The sequence below is a fragment of the Nerophis ophidion genome, linkage group LG20 (genome assembly GCF_033978795.1).
Source record: "Nerophis ophidion isolate RoL-2023_Sa linkage group LG20, RoL_Noph_v1.0, whole genome shotgun sequence".
In the NCBI taxonomy this organism is placed as follows: domain Eukaryota; kingdom Metazoa; phylum Chordata; class Actinopteri; order Syngnathiformes; family Syngnathidae; genus Nerophis; species Nerophis ophidion.
In genome coordinates, this window is record NC_084630.1 from 16,499,555 (window position 1) to 16,515,430 (window position 15,876).

The window sequence follows — 15,876 nt, forward strand, 5'->3', positions numbered from 1 at the left end:
TTTGGTAAGCTATGAAGCTGCACCGCATGATGGATTGTACTGTGCTTCAACATACGAGTTTTATTATGGTGTGTGTATAAGGTAAGACATGTTATCTGGCGTTTTGTTTCGTAATATTATGCAAAAGTAACTTTTCTTACCTTCTGGTACCCGCTGATCTGAGTTTGGGATCTGCATCAGTCCTCAAAATTGGTGAGCATATACACTTGTCCGTGCCGACACCATAGTCGATAAGCTTCTTCTTTTTCTCTATCTTCTTGTCATGGGACATTTATCCTCCGCTGTTGCCATTTCAAATATAAAGTACTGTAAAGTTCTTACTTATATCTGTCAGTAGACTAGCTATCAAAGCGATAAAACTGTAGTGGGTTTACATAATTCACTAACGGAAGTTTAGTTATCAGAGGGCTCCGGTCGGACGGTTTTTCACAGGTTGCACTAGTGAGCCACGAATGAGGAGATCCTGCTAACTAATAAATGAAGTAGTTTAAATGTCATTAAAACAGTTAGCTCCATCTTTTGATATTTCTTCCACTGCTGTCCTCGCACGCTACACGGCTACAACAAAGATGACAGGGAGAAGACGCTGTCAAAGGTGAGGCACGTAAATAAGACAGCCCGCAATACAGTGCATCCTAAAAAAATGCTCAGAAAGCTACTTGAAGATGATCTGTAAAACATCATCCATGCAACATTTTGACCAAAGAACCACCATCATTTGTTATGTAGACCACAAGATAATGTTTTACATTTAGAAAAAATTCATAATATGACCCCTTTAAATGCGCCTTTTGTTTGAAAAAAGACCTGAATAGACCCACTCATCGGCTGTGCGCCTTTTAATCTGGTGCGCCCTGTGGTCTGAAAAATACTGTATGTATATATGATTACCCCAACTAACTATGTGAGGAGAGTATAACTATTTTGTTTAAAAACTAATATCCAATTGTACCCTGTGATGTTTTAATAACAAGCTTAAACAGCAGAATATTTTCCTAAGGTATGAATAACAAACATTTATTCAGTTAGTGTTATAAAGAAATAACCTGAATATAGTAATAAAAATAATAAAAGCTTCTCAGCGGAGTAACTTCCTGGAGTTCTTCCTGGAACGCCGCATGTTCTCAAGCTCTCGATGAGCGGCCATGACGGTTCGACTGAAAGAGAACATAAAAACGTGTCAGCACAGGTTTTTTTTTCTGCAAGCAGAAAAAAAAAAAAAAGAACACACTTGAGAAAGGAAAGTTCTCTAATGAGTCCACACACGAGTTGTGTTGCGTCTTCTGAACATTCGTCTTCGTCCTCCTTTGCTGCCTCATCCTGTCTGCGCACACACAATATCTTCAAAATACTCCTTAAAAAAACACTATCTTTCAAATGCACAAATACTCTTAAAAAAGTATATCTTTACAACATAAATACTCTTTAAAACAAAAAACACTATCTTTAAAATGCACAAATAACACAAATACTATTTAAGAACACAAAACTATTTTTAAAAATACAAAACCTTTAAAAAAAACGATTTTTAACACACAAATACTCTTTAAAAACACAACTATCTTTATGAAACAAAAATGACAAAACGGTTAATATCAAACTAAAGCCTCATACTATTTTCAGAAAGTAAATATTAAAATCATCATACAGTCTTTAAAAAACAAAGTACACATCAAAACTAAAATACAAAATCTTCAAAAAGCAAAGTGAAAATATTAATTTTACTCTGTCATTTTGTACACGAAAAATATTGGAACAATACCAAAACATGCATCTAATACTTTGAGGCCACGCCTTCTAATTTAAAGAACCTGTGTTGAACACACTTCTGAAACACAAATATCATCCATTGGAAAAAGTTAAGCTTATTTAAAGTAGTACCGTTCATAGGATTTGTCGAGAGTAGAGCAGCACAATTAATCACATTTTAATTATGATAAAAATTGTGTCTGCAATTTTAACATTTAAAAAGTAGGCCATGCTGCATATCAAATCAAGCACTTTCACAGCTGCGGTGGCAAGGAAAAATTTGTGGCTTTGTGAAGATGCCCCCACCTATATGCGCACAGATCTCCATCACCAAGCCTCTGCACACCAAAATAGATTTTTGTCGTCAAGTGACACATATCGATTTTTTTTTTCCAAGTCCAAACACTAAAAGTGCTTCAAATATGATCTTTTTGCATCAGATTCAGGCCATATCAGGAGGTAGTCCGAATTTTTTTTAATTTTTATGTGACTTCAATAGAAACCAGACATGGGCAAGTCTCCAAATTGTTGTTTTATTTTATTTAATTTTTTTTTAAAGCTTTACCATTAAAATTAAAGCCGCCAAAATGATGTGCAGTGCATTTTTCAAATTACTGATAGTCATAAATCCCAGAGTATTCCAATGGTTAGATTGTCCTTTGCGTTCATGTTTTGCTGTGTTTGTTGCACTAGTTCACTGGTTTTGGGTTTTGTATATGTGTGTATATACAGTATTTGTATGTATGTGTATGTATGTGTATATATACATATGTATATTTATGTTTGTATATATATGGTAAATGGGTTATACTTGTATAGCGCTTTTCTACATTCAAGGTACTCAAAGCGCTTTGACACAGCTATTCTCACATTCACCCATTTAAACACACATTCACACACTGATGGCGGGAGCTGTCATGCAAGGCGCTGACCACGACCCATCAGGAGCAATGGTTAAGTGTCTTGCTCAAGGACACAAACGGACGTGACTAGGTTGGCAGAAGCTGGGGATCGAACCAGGAACCCTCTGGTTGCTGGCACAGCCACTCTCCCAACCGTGCCATGGTATGTGTGTGTCTATATATATATGTATATATGTCTTGATTGGATTATCCAGAGAATAGTGCTCGATACCGTGGTAGAGCGCAATATGTAGGTGTGGGAAAAATCACAAGACTACTTCGTCTCTACAGAACTGTTTCATGAGGGGTTCCCTCAATCATCTCCTGATGATTGAGGGAACCCCTCATGAAACAGTTCTGTAGAGACGAAGTAGTCTTGTGATTTTTCCCACACCTACATATATATGTGTATATATATATATATATATATATATATATATATATATATATATATATATATATATATATATATATATATTTACATATATATATATACATTTAGATATTTCTATGTATATATGTGTGTATATATGTATGTATATAAATATGTATATTTATATGTATACACATATATGTGTATATATATTTGGCCATCTATTTTTTTACCTCCCTACGGCAACTGTAATAAGAAGGGTTATAGGAACCAGCCAGTCAGAGTATTTAAATATGTGTGTTGCAAGACAGAATAAAGTGAGTAGAAAGTCACCCAATATTGCTTCTTGAGAGTACCACAGATTCTTACATTTATATTTAGTGTACATACAGTAAGTATTAGTACTGTACATACAAGATGATTAGTGCTTACATGAATGAGATATTGTTGAGTTGTGTGTCGGAAACAAAATGGTAGTCTTCATATTCCAGAAGGTGTGTGTTGGTGTTTGCTGTGTTCCCTTTGTTTACATCAGCAGCTTGATGATCAAAATCACACTGTGTGCAAGAGAAAACAATCTTTAGTAATTGGTATGCGTACATTCATCACTGTCAGGCGTAATAACCAATATAGCGTATAATAGGTAATAAAGTAAATCATTTGTGGAAAACAACAACTAATAAGAATAACTTGACACAGATTGAGGGGTGTGTCACAGATACTGATGTGTGGCTTGGGGGCCCTTCAGGGGACAGTGTTTGCTGTGTATCTATTTATACTGTATACATCTGACTTTTGTTGCCAGATGCAGACCCATGCAGAATATTCAATTAGTACTGTTAATGTGGCTTGTTGAGTGGCTGGAGCATGGAGGGGTTGAACTCTTTGCAACTAGAGTGCGAGGAACAAATGACTCTAACATTAGTAAGACCATGTAGATGGTCCATACCATCCCTGTGTCCAGGGAGGTATTTCCTGAATTTGTTAACAAAACAAAAGGGACAAAATTAAGGCTGTCAAACGATCAAAATATTTATTTTGGATTAATCACAGATAAATATAATTTTTCATCATTAATAAGTGTACCCTTGACCAGAGGTTTTCAAATGGGGGGTATGCGTACCCCTGGGGGTACTTGAAGGTATGCCAAGGGGTACGTGAGATTTTTTTTTTTAAATATTTTAAAAATAGCAACAATTCAAAAATCCTTTGTGAATATATTTATTGAATAATACTTCAACCAAATATGAATGTAAGGTCATAAACTGAAAAAAGAAATGCAACAATGCAATATTCAGTGTTGACGGCTAGATTTTTTGTGGACATTTTCCATAAATATTGATTTTACAGATTTCTTTTTTTTGTGAAGAAATGTTTAGAATTAAGTTCATGAATCCAGATGGATCTCTACAGTATTACAATTCCCAAAGAGGGCACTTTAAGTTGATGATTACTTCTATGTGTAGAAATCTTTATTCATAATTGAAACACTTTTTCAACAAGTTTTTAGTTATTTTTATATCTTTTTTTCCAAATAGTTCAAGAAAGACCACTACAAATTAGCAATATTTTGCACTATTAAACAATTTAATAAACCAGAAACTGATGACATAGTGCTGTATTTTACTTATCTCTTTTTCTCCACCAAAAATGCTTTGCTCTGATTAGGGGGTACTTGAATTAAAAAAAATGTTATCAGGGGGTACATCGCTGAAAAAAGTTTGAGAACCACTGCCCTAGACAGATAATTCTTAAGTTTTTTTTAACCTAACTGGACAATTAGTTTGCTTTAGTGAACTATTTTTTTAAACAACTCAACACAAAATGGATATTAAAACACTTTTAATGACAATAAACACAATGTAGGAATACTGCTTTAAGATTACTTGCATTCAGAGGAGGAGATACACTTTAATATTATAATACCTGTTTCACCAAATTAAAGTCACAAGATTTGAATTGTCATGGTTTGATTGTCAAATATGTTTGGTGATGTAAAATATATTTCTATCTGAATAAATGCTTCTGATATTCTGTACATTGTAATGATCAAGTTAATGGTACTATAATATCATCTGGAGATATCACTCCACGTAAGCGGCATGGCCCGAAACCAACATTGAATGACCGTGACCTTCTATCCCTCAGACAACACTGTATCAAAAACCGACATCAATCTCTAAAGGATATCACCACATGGGCTCAGGAACACTTCAGAAAACCACTGTCACTAAATACAGTTTGTCGCTACATCTGTTAAAGCTCTTATATGCAAAGTGAAAGCCATTTATCAACAACATCCAGAAATGCCGGCTTCTCTGGGCCTGAGATCATCTAAGATGGACTGATGCAAAGTGGAAAAGTGTTCTGTGGTCTGACGAGTCCACATTTCAAATTGTTTTTGGAAATATTTGACATCGTGTTATCCGGACCAAGGGGGAAGCGAACCATCCAGACTGTTATCGACGCAAAGTTCAAAAGCCAGCGTCTGTGATGGTATGGGGGTGCATTAGTGCCCAAGGCATGGGTAAATTGCACATCTGTGAAGGCACCAAAAATGCTGAAAGGTACATATAGGTTTTAGAACAACATATGCTGCCATCTAAGTGCAGTCTTTTTTCATGGACGCCCCTGCTTATTTCAGCGAGACATACAGCACGTGTTACAACAGCGTGGCTTCGTAAAGAAACAGTGCGGGTACTTTCCTGGCCCGCCTGCAGTCAAGACCTGTCTCCCATCGAAAATGTGTGGCGAATTATGAAGCGTAAAAGAACGACTGGAGTTCTACATAAAACAGAAATGGGAAATAATTCCACTTTCAAAGCTTCAACAATTAGTTTCCTCAATTCCCAAACATTTATTGAGTGTTGTTAAAAGAAAAGTTGATGTAACACAGTGGTGAACATGCCCTTTCACAACTACTTTGGCACGTGTTGCAGCCATTAAATTCAAATTAAATTATTTGCAAAAAAAAAAAATTATGTTTATGAGTTTGGACATCAAATATCTTGTCTTTGAAGTGCATTCAATTGAATATGGGTTGAAAAGGATTTGCAAATCACTGTATTCCGTTTATATTTACGTCTAACACAATTTCCCAACTCATATACGGAAACAGGGTTTGTACAAGGATAATACATCAAAGGAAAATATTTGTTTCACAACAGCTCAGTCACCTTTAATTAAGGATATCTAGCCTTACAACTGTGGCTAAAATAACAAATCGATCTTTAGTTGAGGGAAGTTCTTAACATTATAATTTATCAATGACAAGCGCTCGCTTTTTTCCCTTCATAGCTCGTAATAACTGTCCGTAATTAACATGCAATCTAGCGCTGATCTCACAGTTTAGGTCTAGCATGTACCAAAAGGTTAGAAAACACAACTTTAGCTAACGTTAGTTAACATGTAGGGCTCGTAATCTCTGTGGCTTACCTTTCATATGACTAGAGAGAACCGACTCTTACTTTGCGAAAAGCTGGATTTCCTTTCTGCATACTTTGCAGCAGGCTAAACATGGATTTGGTCCAAGTTTTATCCAAAGTTTGTATTTGTCAATTTCCATTCAATGTTCATTAAAACGTCAACCTCCCGGCATGATAATGCCGGGAGGTTGTCGCACCACTAAATTTACGGCTTAGGCATGACAACAACCTAATGTAAGGGCTCGTGCAAAGCCAAGAGATCAAGCTTCTAGGTTTCATTTTTAAGGAAACTTATTTTATTTGTATCTATTTTGCAATTAGCCTATTGAGTCAGACTGCTGAGAACTATGAGGAACATTTCCAAGCATTTACAGGCACTTCAAATTCAGGCATTTTTCAAACTTGAAAACACAACATTAAAATCTAAGAATTTTTAAGCACCTGTACAAACCCTAATTACAGTAAGTGTGCTTATCCTAAACATTCTTGCCACTTTATTTTACACACAATAACATTTTTAAGTCTTTTTATTTAGATATATACCACAATAATATCATACAGTAGGCTTAATAGTGTGATAATATCGTACTGTGAGATTTTGATACCCTTACATCTCTAGTGCTATCGTTGATGTCGATATGTGTCTATATATCAAATGGCCCACCTTAGTTTACCTTCGAGAGCTCTAAATTGCGGTCAGCATATCCCAGCCCTATAGTGTGTAGTGTAGCATGTATAGCTATTCCTCGTCCTACGGTAATACCGGTACTTGCAAGAAAACCAATTATGCCGTCATGTGGCACAGTGACGCTGTGGCACACATCATGGCTTGAACATTGCTACACTGTAGGGTCTGACTCTTTTGGAAAACAAGCGAGGCAAGATAAGAGTTAAAATTGAAAACTAAAAGTAAACATTAAAAGCACTTAATCCTATTATGGACTTGAACGGGTTATGGTCTTCAACATTAACTCTCTATTGCATTCTACTCACCATGGCATTCTGTCCTGAAGCACCAGAGGGTGTAGCCTCACACACTTCAACACATACTTGGTGAGAGTCAGCAGATGAAAGTTGCGTTTTGCTAGAATCAGCACAAGTCTCATTCCTTTTGTCATACGTTGCTATGGCAACATCCACATCCCAATAAGTTGATGATACACACACTGCTCCCTGTGGCTTTGCATGGTCAAAATGTTGTTTCTCTTCCCCTGGTGGCTCTGACTGTGAGGCCTCCGTTGAATCAGGACCAGGAACTAAGTCCTGTTTGTGATATTTGCCCTCCAAACAACTGGGTTTACAAGAGGTCTCATTCCCATCAGGAATGCATGAAATGCGGACTTCTGCGTCTGGCCTGTTTAACACACAAAACTATCTGAACACTTTGACCTTTATGTTAGTCATTACAATTTGTATACATACAGCAATGTTAACATTTGGGTACATGTCCCTTGGCAAGTTTCACTGCAACAAGGTACTTTTGGTAGCCATCCACAACCTTATGTTTGAATTTTTGACCACTCCTCTTGACAAAATTGGTGAAGTTCAGCTCATTTTGTTGGTTTTCGGACATGGACTTGTTTCTTTAGCATTGTCCACACGTTTAAGTTAGGACTTTGGGAAAGCCATTCTAAAACCTTAATTCTAGCCTAATTTAGCCATTCCTTTTCCCCTTTTTATGTGTGTTTGGGGTCGTTGTCCTGTTGGACAACGACCAACCTCTGGGCTGATGATTTTTGGTTGTCCTGAAGAATTTGGAGGTAATCCTCCTTTTTCATTGTCCAATTTACTCTCTGCAAAGCACTAGTTCCATTGGCACCAAAACAGGCCCAGAGCATAATACTACCACCACCATGCTTGACGGTAAGAGTGGTGTTCCTGGTATTAAAGGCTTCACCTTTTCTCCTCCAAACATTTTACTGGGTATTGTGGCCAAACAGTTCAATTTTTGTTTCGTCTGACATCACATGGACAAAGATAAGACCTTCTGGAGGAAGGTTCTGTGGACAGATGAAACAAAATTTGAGCTGTTTGGCCACAATACCCAGCAATATGTTTGGAGGAGAAAAAGTGAGGTCTGTTTTGCTGCCGATGGAACTGGTGCTTTACAGAGATTAAATGGGACAATGAAAAAGTAGGATTACCTCCAAACTCTTCAGGACAACCTAAAATCATCAGCCCGGAGGTTAGGTCTTCTGCGCAGTTGGGTGTTCTAACAGGACAATGACCCCAACACACATGTCAAAAGTGGTAAAGGAAGGGCTAAATCAGGTTAGAATTAAGGTTTCAGAATGGTCTTCCCAAAGTCCTGACTTAATCATGTGGAAAATGCTGAAGAAGAAAGTCCATGTCAGAAAACCAAACATTAAGTTGTATTGCACCAATTTTGTCAAAAGGAGTGGTCAAAAATTCAACCACAAGCTTGTGGATGGCTACCAAAAACACCTTTATTGTAGTGAAACTTGCCCAGGGGCTTTTAAACAAATATTAACATTGCTGTATGTATACTTTTGATTTGGTCACATTTTCAGTAGACCCATAATAAATTCATAAATGAACCAAACTTCATGAATGTTTTTGTAATAAACAAGTATGTGCTCCAATCACTCTATCACGAAAAAAAAAAGAGTTGTAGAAATTATTGGAAACTCAAGACAGCCATGACATTATGTTCTTTATAAGTGATGTAACTTTTGACCACAACTGTGTATGTGTATACAGCATATTTAAAATTATAATACGAAGGTCCTGCGATCCTGGGTTCAAATCCAGGCTCGGGACCTTTCTGTGTGGAGTTTGCATGTTCTCCCCGTGAATGCGTGGGTTCCCTCCGGGTACTCCGGCTTCCTCCCACTTCCAAAGACATGCACCTGGGGATAGGTTGATTGGCAACACTAAATTGGCCCTAGTGTGTGAATGTGAGTGTGAATGTTGTCTGTCTATCTGTGTTGGCCCTGCGATGAGGTGGCGACTTGTCCAGGGTGTACCCCGCCTTCCGCCCGATTGTAGCTGAGATAGGCGCCAGCGCCCCCCGCGACCCCGAAAGGGACTAAGCGGTAGAAAATGGATGGATGGATACATATATATATATATATGTGTGTGTGTGTGTGTGCGTGTGTGTGTGTTATATATATTTATATATTAAATATAAATATATAATGTATACCTGTATATAGAGTACAGGCCAAAAGTTTGGACACACCTCTCCTCATTCAATGTGTTTACTTTATTTTCATGACTATTTGCATTGTAGGTTGTCACTCGAGGTATCAAAACTATGAATGAACACATGTGGAGTTGCGTACCAAACAAAAAAAGGTGGAGTAACTGAAACCATGTTTTACATTCTAGTTTCTTCAAATTAGCCAACCTTTGCTCTGTTTACTGCTTTGCTCACTCTTGGCATTCTCTCGATGAGAGAATACCAAGAGTGACCACAACCTGTGAAGTGAAAACCTGTTTGGGCGACTAGCTCTTGAAGTTCATCGATAGAATGCAAAGAGAGTGCAAAAAAGTAATCAAAGCAAAGGATGCCTATTTTGAAGAAACTAGAATAGAAAACCTGTTTTCAGTTATTTCACCTTTTTTGTTAAGTGCATAACTCCACATGTGTTCATTCATAGTTCTGATGACTTCAGTGACAATCTACAATGTAAACAGTCCTGAAAATAAAGAAAACCCATAGAATGAGAAGGTGTGTCCAAACTTTGGCCTGTACTACAGTACAGGCCAAAGTTTGGACATACACACACACATACAAACAAATAGATCAAATAGATAGCCTGGCCCCCAGCCAAATTCTTTTAACCCAATGTGACCCAAAAGTTTGGGGACACCAGAGCTATGCCAACCACCGGTGGGGAGGTATCAGAATCTAACTACTAACCCGCATTTTTGCTCGCAACCCGAAGCAAAAAAAATTGTATACAAAGAAATTGTAAGGTAGGGGACTTGTAAGTCGAGGTACTACTTTACCGTGAAAAATATGAGCTTGATAACTGCTGAACAAATTTTAATGCGCACTTTGTATCTCAGCTGTAATTGACATGCAGTCAGGGAAGGTAGGGGAGGCACAGCCTTCTTAATACAACATAAAAATAATGATAAAATATAACAAAACAAAACATTTTTTTCTCCATCTGATTGTGTTATGCACAGGGTTTCTACAGGTACCAGCAATTCTAATTTAATATTTTTTTAATGCCATTTTTAATGCCACTTAAACAAATTCAATGCCCATGTCCAATTGCATATGGTTATTTTAATTAGTTACAGTTACAATTGTGTGTATTGTTATCTAGTGAATTAGACTTGGCTCACAAGACTGTTTATTCTGAGAATGTATTTTTATTTATTTATTTTACTGTAATAGCATCCAGTGTACTGACTTTGTGCATAGCAGGGGGATTCGGAGAGTCAATAATAGCCAATTAAAAGGTTCTGTCTGTCAATCATCACATTGTACCTTTAATCAAAATTATTGAAGGGGTACTGCATATAAGCCCTCAAAACAAACATCCAATTTTGAATTAGTTGATCAATATAATATTGGGTATATTAAAAAAGTAATTTTTAAAAATGTTTATTCTTTAAAATAAAAATGCATGTCCTCTGAAAATATTTCTTATAATAGCCACAAACTGGAGGATATGTTTTTTTTTTCTCACTCATGATACAATAAAACAAAGTTCAGGTTTAATGCAATAATACATTTATATTGAACTACAAATGCAAATGATGCATGTAGAGGCAGCAATTTTCTCACCTCCTTTTGTATCCAGTTTGAAGGCCAGAGCCAAAGAAAAGAGACACAGACAGACGTAGCTATTTATCGATGACCGCAACGTTATTTTGTTCATTTCCATTCATTGTTTGACTGATTGACGTATTTACTATCAGCCGAGTCCTACAATTGTACTAAATTGTTCAATGCCTCTTGACATTGTTTTTAATGCTTCTAATGTCCCATGGAAACCCTGAATACAGGGTATTTTCTGTATGATTCCAATATTTTTTCCACATATTCTTAAGTAATTTTCTTGGGACATTTAGTCGATTGCTACTGAACTGTTCAGTTTGTTTTGGAGGATGCTTGCCTCTTATCCAAACAGACTTCATCAGTTCATGCACATAAACTTAAGACTTAGTCCTGTTGTTTTTTATCCTGTGAATGACCAATTTGAGCACACACATTTTAAGTTTAAAAAAAAAAAAGTCAGTGCCTCACAAGCCATGAACCACAACCCACATCACTAATAGGAATGTAAAATGTATACAAACCTGTCACTGGATGCATGTACTTCTTCCTCCTTTGTTTGTGGGATGTTTGCAGGAGTTGAGGATGCAAGCAAAAATGAAGGTTCAGTGTCAGCTGTACTGACACATTTTGGCTCTTCTGCTTGCTGTTGTCCGCTATGTCCATTTTTTATCTGTAAAAAAAGGTTTTGTTCCTTCTCTTTCAGACCACACATACCCATCCTTCTCTTCTTCTTGGCTGTTTCTTCTGCAGATGTTTCAGTTTGCTCTCTTCTGCTGTCGCTCACGATACTTGGGGCTGCTTGTTTAGTCTCTGAATCCCCCTGAAGTCTGTTCTTTGTTGTCTGCTGATCTTCAACAGCACTTCCACTTGTCTCTTCAGAGGTCAGTATCTGTTGCTGATCCGTGCATGTTAGGGACAGTGTCTGGTCACATTCCTCTTTCATTTGTTCTTTCTTTCCGTGCCGGCTGTTGTTCTTTTCATTATCACTCTCCAGTTGAGAACTGTTGACTGTGTTGTGTTGTGGTGCTTCAGAAGCCTCACTCACACTTGATTGTTCAAGTTTGGTGTGAGTGATGATGCCTACTTTGGTGAGAGAAGATTGTCCTGCTGCTTTTACTTGTTCACAGATGATACGACACTCCTTTAAAGGCAAGTGGGAACACAGTGGTGAAGCAACATTTGCTCTGCCAAAATCACACACATCCTGGAAATAAGAGTAATTACTCTTGATACATTGCATTTCAAGAGATAAGGATGTTTTTCATGACAATAAATACCTGTGATTGAAAAGAACTATCAACAACACCACTTGTTGCCTTGAGGGAAAAAAGCTGGGTTGGATCTGTGCTGCCTTGAAAAAAAAAATTTCTAAATTTAAAAAAGTTATACAGTAACAAAAAAAATACATGTACCTTTTTTCTGGGTCTTCGCACTCTCTTCAGTCATCTTCTCTTCTTGAATGTTACCATTGCAAATAAGTCACATTAAGGTACATACAGTAATACAAGCTAATACATTGGTTTTAATTTTGTTCAATACTCCAACATTTTTAGCTAAATCCATCCATTTTCCACCGCTTGTCCCTTTCAGGGTCGCGGGGGATGCTGGAGTCCATCTCCGCTGCATTCGGGCGGAAGGCGGAGTACACCCTGGACAAGTCGCCAACTCATCGCAGGGCCAACACCTAGTGTGTGTGTGTGTATGACAATCATGAGTATACAGATAGACAACATTTACACACTAGGGCCAATTTAGTGTTGCCAATCAACCTATCCCCAGGTGCATGTTTTTGGAGGTGGGAGGAAGCCAGAGTATCCAGATGGAACTCACGCAGTCACGAGGAGAACATACAAACTCCTCACAGAAATATCCCCAGCCCGCGATTGAACTCAGAACCTTCGTAGGGTGAGGCACATGCACTAACCCCTCGACCACCGTGCTAAAATTGGCTGTTTATTTACAACGGTATTTCATAAAATTCACTATTGTATTGCTTTAACTGTTTTTAATGTCTTGTCCTGTGCAGTACTTAAGTCAAGCTTTTTTTTTTAAATGTTGGGGTGCTATTCAAATAAAGCATGGGTGTCAAACTCTGGCCCGCGGGCCAAATTTGGCCCGCCGTTTAATTTAATTTGGCCCTTGAGGCAATATCAAATTAACATTAGAGCTGGCCTGTCGGTAACACCACATTCACCGCTAATATTCATACTTGCCAACCCTCCCGATTTTCCCAGGAGACCCCCGAAGTTGAGTGCCCTCCCCGAAAATCTCCCTGGGCAACCATTCTCCCGATTTCCACCCGGACAACAATATTGGGAGCATGCCTTAAAGGCGCTGCTTTTAGCGTCCTCTACAACATGTCATCACGTCCTCTTTTCCTCCATATAAACAGCGTGCTGGCCAAGTCACATAATATATGCGGCTTTCACAAACACATACTTGGTCAACAGCCATACAGGTCACACTGAGGGTGGCCGTATAAAAAACTTTAACATTGTTACAAATATGCGCCACACTGTGAACTCACACCAAACAAGAATGACAAAACACATTTCGGGAAAACACCCGCACCGTAACACAACATAAACACAACAGAACAAATACCCAGACCCCCTTGCAGCACTAACTCTTCCGGAACGCTACAATATACACCCCCCGCTACTACCAAACCTCGCCCACCTCATTTTTATTTTATTTTTGAATTTATTAGCCTGTGGAAAAAGTTAATGTTGATATTGACCCCAGAAGGCTGCAAATAGAAAAGAGGCATTAATTTTTTTTATTAAATTTTATTTAATATACCACTGATGTTTTCTGAAAGTTGATTTTGCACTATTACGTTGTGTAAGCTCTGCCTGTTCCATGGGAGGAAGCCCAAATACCCGGAGGGAACCCACGCAGTCCCGGGGAGAACATGCAAACTACACACAGAAAGATCCCGAGCCCGGGATTGAACCCAGGATTACTCAGGACCTTCGTATTGTGAGGCAGATGCACCAACCCCTGGTCCACTGTGCTGCCCTATGTAAGCCATGCTTGTTCAATATTCATTGCAAAACTTGTTTGGGTCCCTATTAAAAGGTTAATTTGTTCAACCTTGGCGCGCGGCTTTGTTCAGTTTTAAATTTTGGCCCACTGTATTTGAGTTTGATACCCCTGAAATAAAGCTTGAGTTGACTGCGAGTAGTAACATACATATACATAATGAACAAAACTCATTGAATATGATTATGGTTGCTACTTGTTTCCTAACTATATTCTTTTGAATATTTTTCCTATAAATATTTTTCTTGATTTTCTTTAATAGACTGTCGTTGTTAATGAGTTATATAAATAAAGTGGGTTGTAAGCGGTAAAAGCTGGATGGATGAATGGTTTGCTCACCAGCTTGTCGCCAAAAGACAATATTTTACGTTAATTTAGTCGACACCCAATGCTACAAAACTTTAAACAAATATATATAATATATATCTATATGTCAATGTAGTTATTGATATCGACTTCAACTTACTTTAAACTTACGTTCAGGCGCCCAATTAAACACCAGTTCGAGGACGAATGGCTCTCCTTTTACGCCAGTAATGGGCGTATTGCGTTCCGCCGTAAAGCGAAATGCTTGTTGCCATGGAGACACAATGTAGGAAGTAAGTCCCCTGCTTGACGTAATGTCGTTCTTGTTTTGACAGCTAAAAGTCTGCGTTAACTTTAAAGTGTCGTTGCAGTATTTTTACATCGATTCTGGAACAACGTTTGACAACAACAACTTATCAAGATGAATTGTCACTTACACCTCATTGCCTCAAACTGACAAGGTAAATCATCAACTTTCAAACGCACTCGCTACATTACAAAAGTGCTATGACTTCCTATAGCATTTAGCCCAAGTCAATCTACACCGAATGCTACAGTTAGGAAGACATTTACGATACAGCTTGAATACTTGTAAGTAAACACAACCATAACATATCTCATTGTCATTGGTGTTATTGATTAAAAGCCACGATTTATAAGGTACAAGTCCATGAGCCGCAACCGAAACCCGGCCCCCCCTTCCCGGGGTCAAGGGGCTGCCCGCGCCAAACAGGTAAGTAACACACTTAAGTATGAAAGATGTCCACTCAGCATATATTTCCACTATCTGAATACCTGCGTCGCAGATGGGGCTGCTGCTTGACCTGGACCCGGAGGGAGGTATGGATGATGACGGCAACGATGAAGATCTTGAGGCAGAGCTTCTGAGTCTGATGGGAGGAGGAGGGGGAGGAGGAATGCAAAGGAAGACACGTGAAAACAAAGGTGTGTAGTTCATAAATGACCACTAATTTTTGAAACGAACGCTTACCTGTGTTTGACTGTAAGCTAAATGTGTTCAGGTCCTGTTCATATGGCTGACATTGAGCGCATGGCGGCTCTTTGTATGAAAGACCTGGACGAAGAAGACATGAAGGATGAAGATCTGGATGACGATGAAGATCTGCTGGTAAAACACACAACTATTTATAGCCATAAAGAATCAAATGGAGTACACGAATGTGTACAAAACACGTTCACTCAATTTCAGTAAGGCTGGAGGGCAGGGTGGGCAATTATTTTTTTTACCGGGGGTCGCATGAGCAACCGGAGCACTGCTGGAGGGACACATCGACAATATTTCAATTAAGCTTTGCT

General features: G+C 38.2%; 2 protein-coding genes across 6 annotated transcripts in view; one reads left to right on the plus strand and one right to left on the minus strand.

Moving 5' to 3' along the window:
- Positions 1-988: 988 nt before the first annotated feature.
- Positions 989-15,500, minus strand: LOC133538810 (uncharacterized). Its single transcript, XM_061880616.1, has 8 exons — positions 15,355-15,500; positions 12,621-12,662; positions 12,486-12,559; positions 11,730-12,412; positions 7,443-7,803; positions 3,457-3,581; positions 1,232-1,324; positions 989-1,157 (listed from the first exon to the last, which is right to left on the minus strand). The coding sequence occupies exons 2-8, from the start codon at positions 12,652-12,654 to the stop codon at positions 1,079-1,081; spliced, it is 1,449 nt and encodes a 482-aa protein (XP_061736600.1). The 5' UTR covers positions 12,655-12,662; positions 15,355-15,500; the 3' UTR covers positions 989-1,078.
- The window catches only part of cc2d1a (coiled-coil and C2 domain containing 1A), a 58,127-nt gene continuing 57,069 nt past the window's right edge, over positions 14,819-15,876 (plus strand). For 2 of the 5 annotated variants that reach the window (XR_009803108.1, XM_061880613.1), the window contains exons 1-4: positions 14,819-15,150; positions 15,220-15,292; positions 15,366-15,504; positions 15,582-15,688. Coding sequence is in view for 2 of the 5 variants with exons in the window: in XM_061880613.1 (XP_061736597.1) it covers positions 15,230-15,292; positions 15,366-15,504; positions 15,582-15,688 (309 nt within the window). In the remaining 3 variants the exon portion in view is untranslated. Of the gene's footprint in view, positions 15,151-15,205; positions 15,293-15,365; positions 15,505-15,581; positions 15,689-15,876 lie in introns of all 5 variants that reach the window. The other 3 variants (XR_009803109.1, XR_009803110.1, XM_061880612.1) reach the window with 3 other exon arrangements.

Coding starts and splice junctions, on each gene's coding strand:
- LOC133538810 (XM_061880616.1), bottom strand. CDS start 12,654: ATGACTGAAGAGAGTGCGAAGACCCAGAAAAAAG. Junction 12,560..12,620: donor TGCGAAGACCCAGAAAAAAG/GTACATGTATTT, acceptor TTTTTTTTCAAG/GCAGCACAGATCCAACCCAG. Junction 7,804..11,729: donor GTACATGCATCCAGTGACAG/GTTTGTATACAT, acceptor TGTGTTAAACAG/GCCAGACGCAGAAGTCCGCA.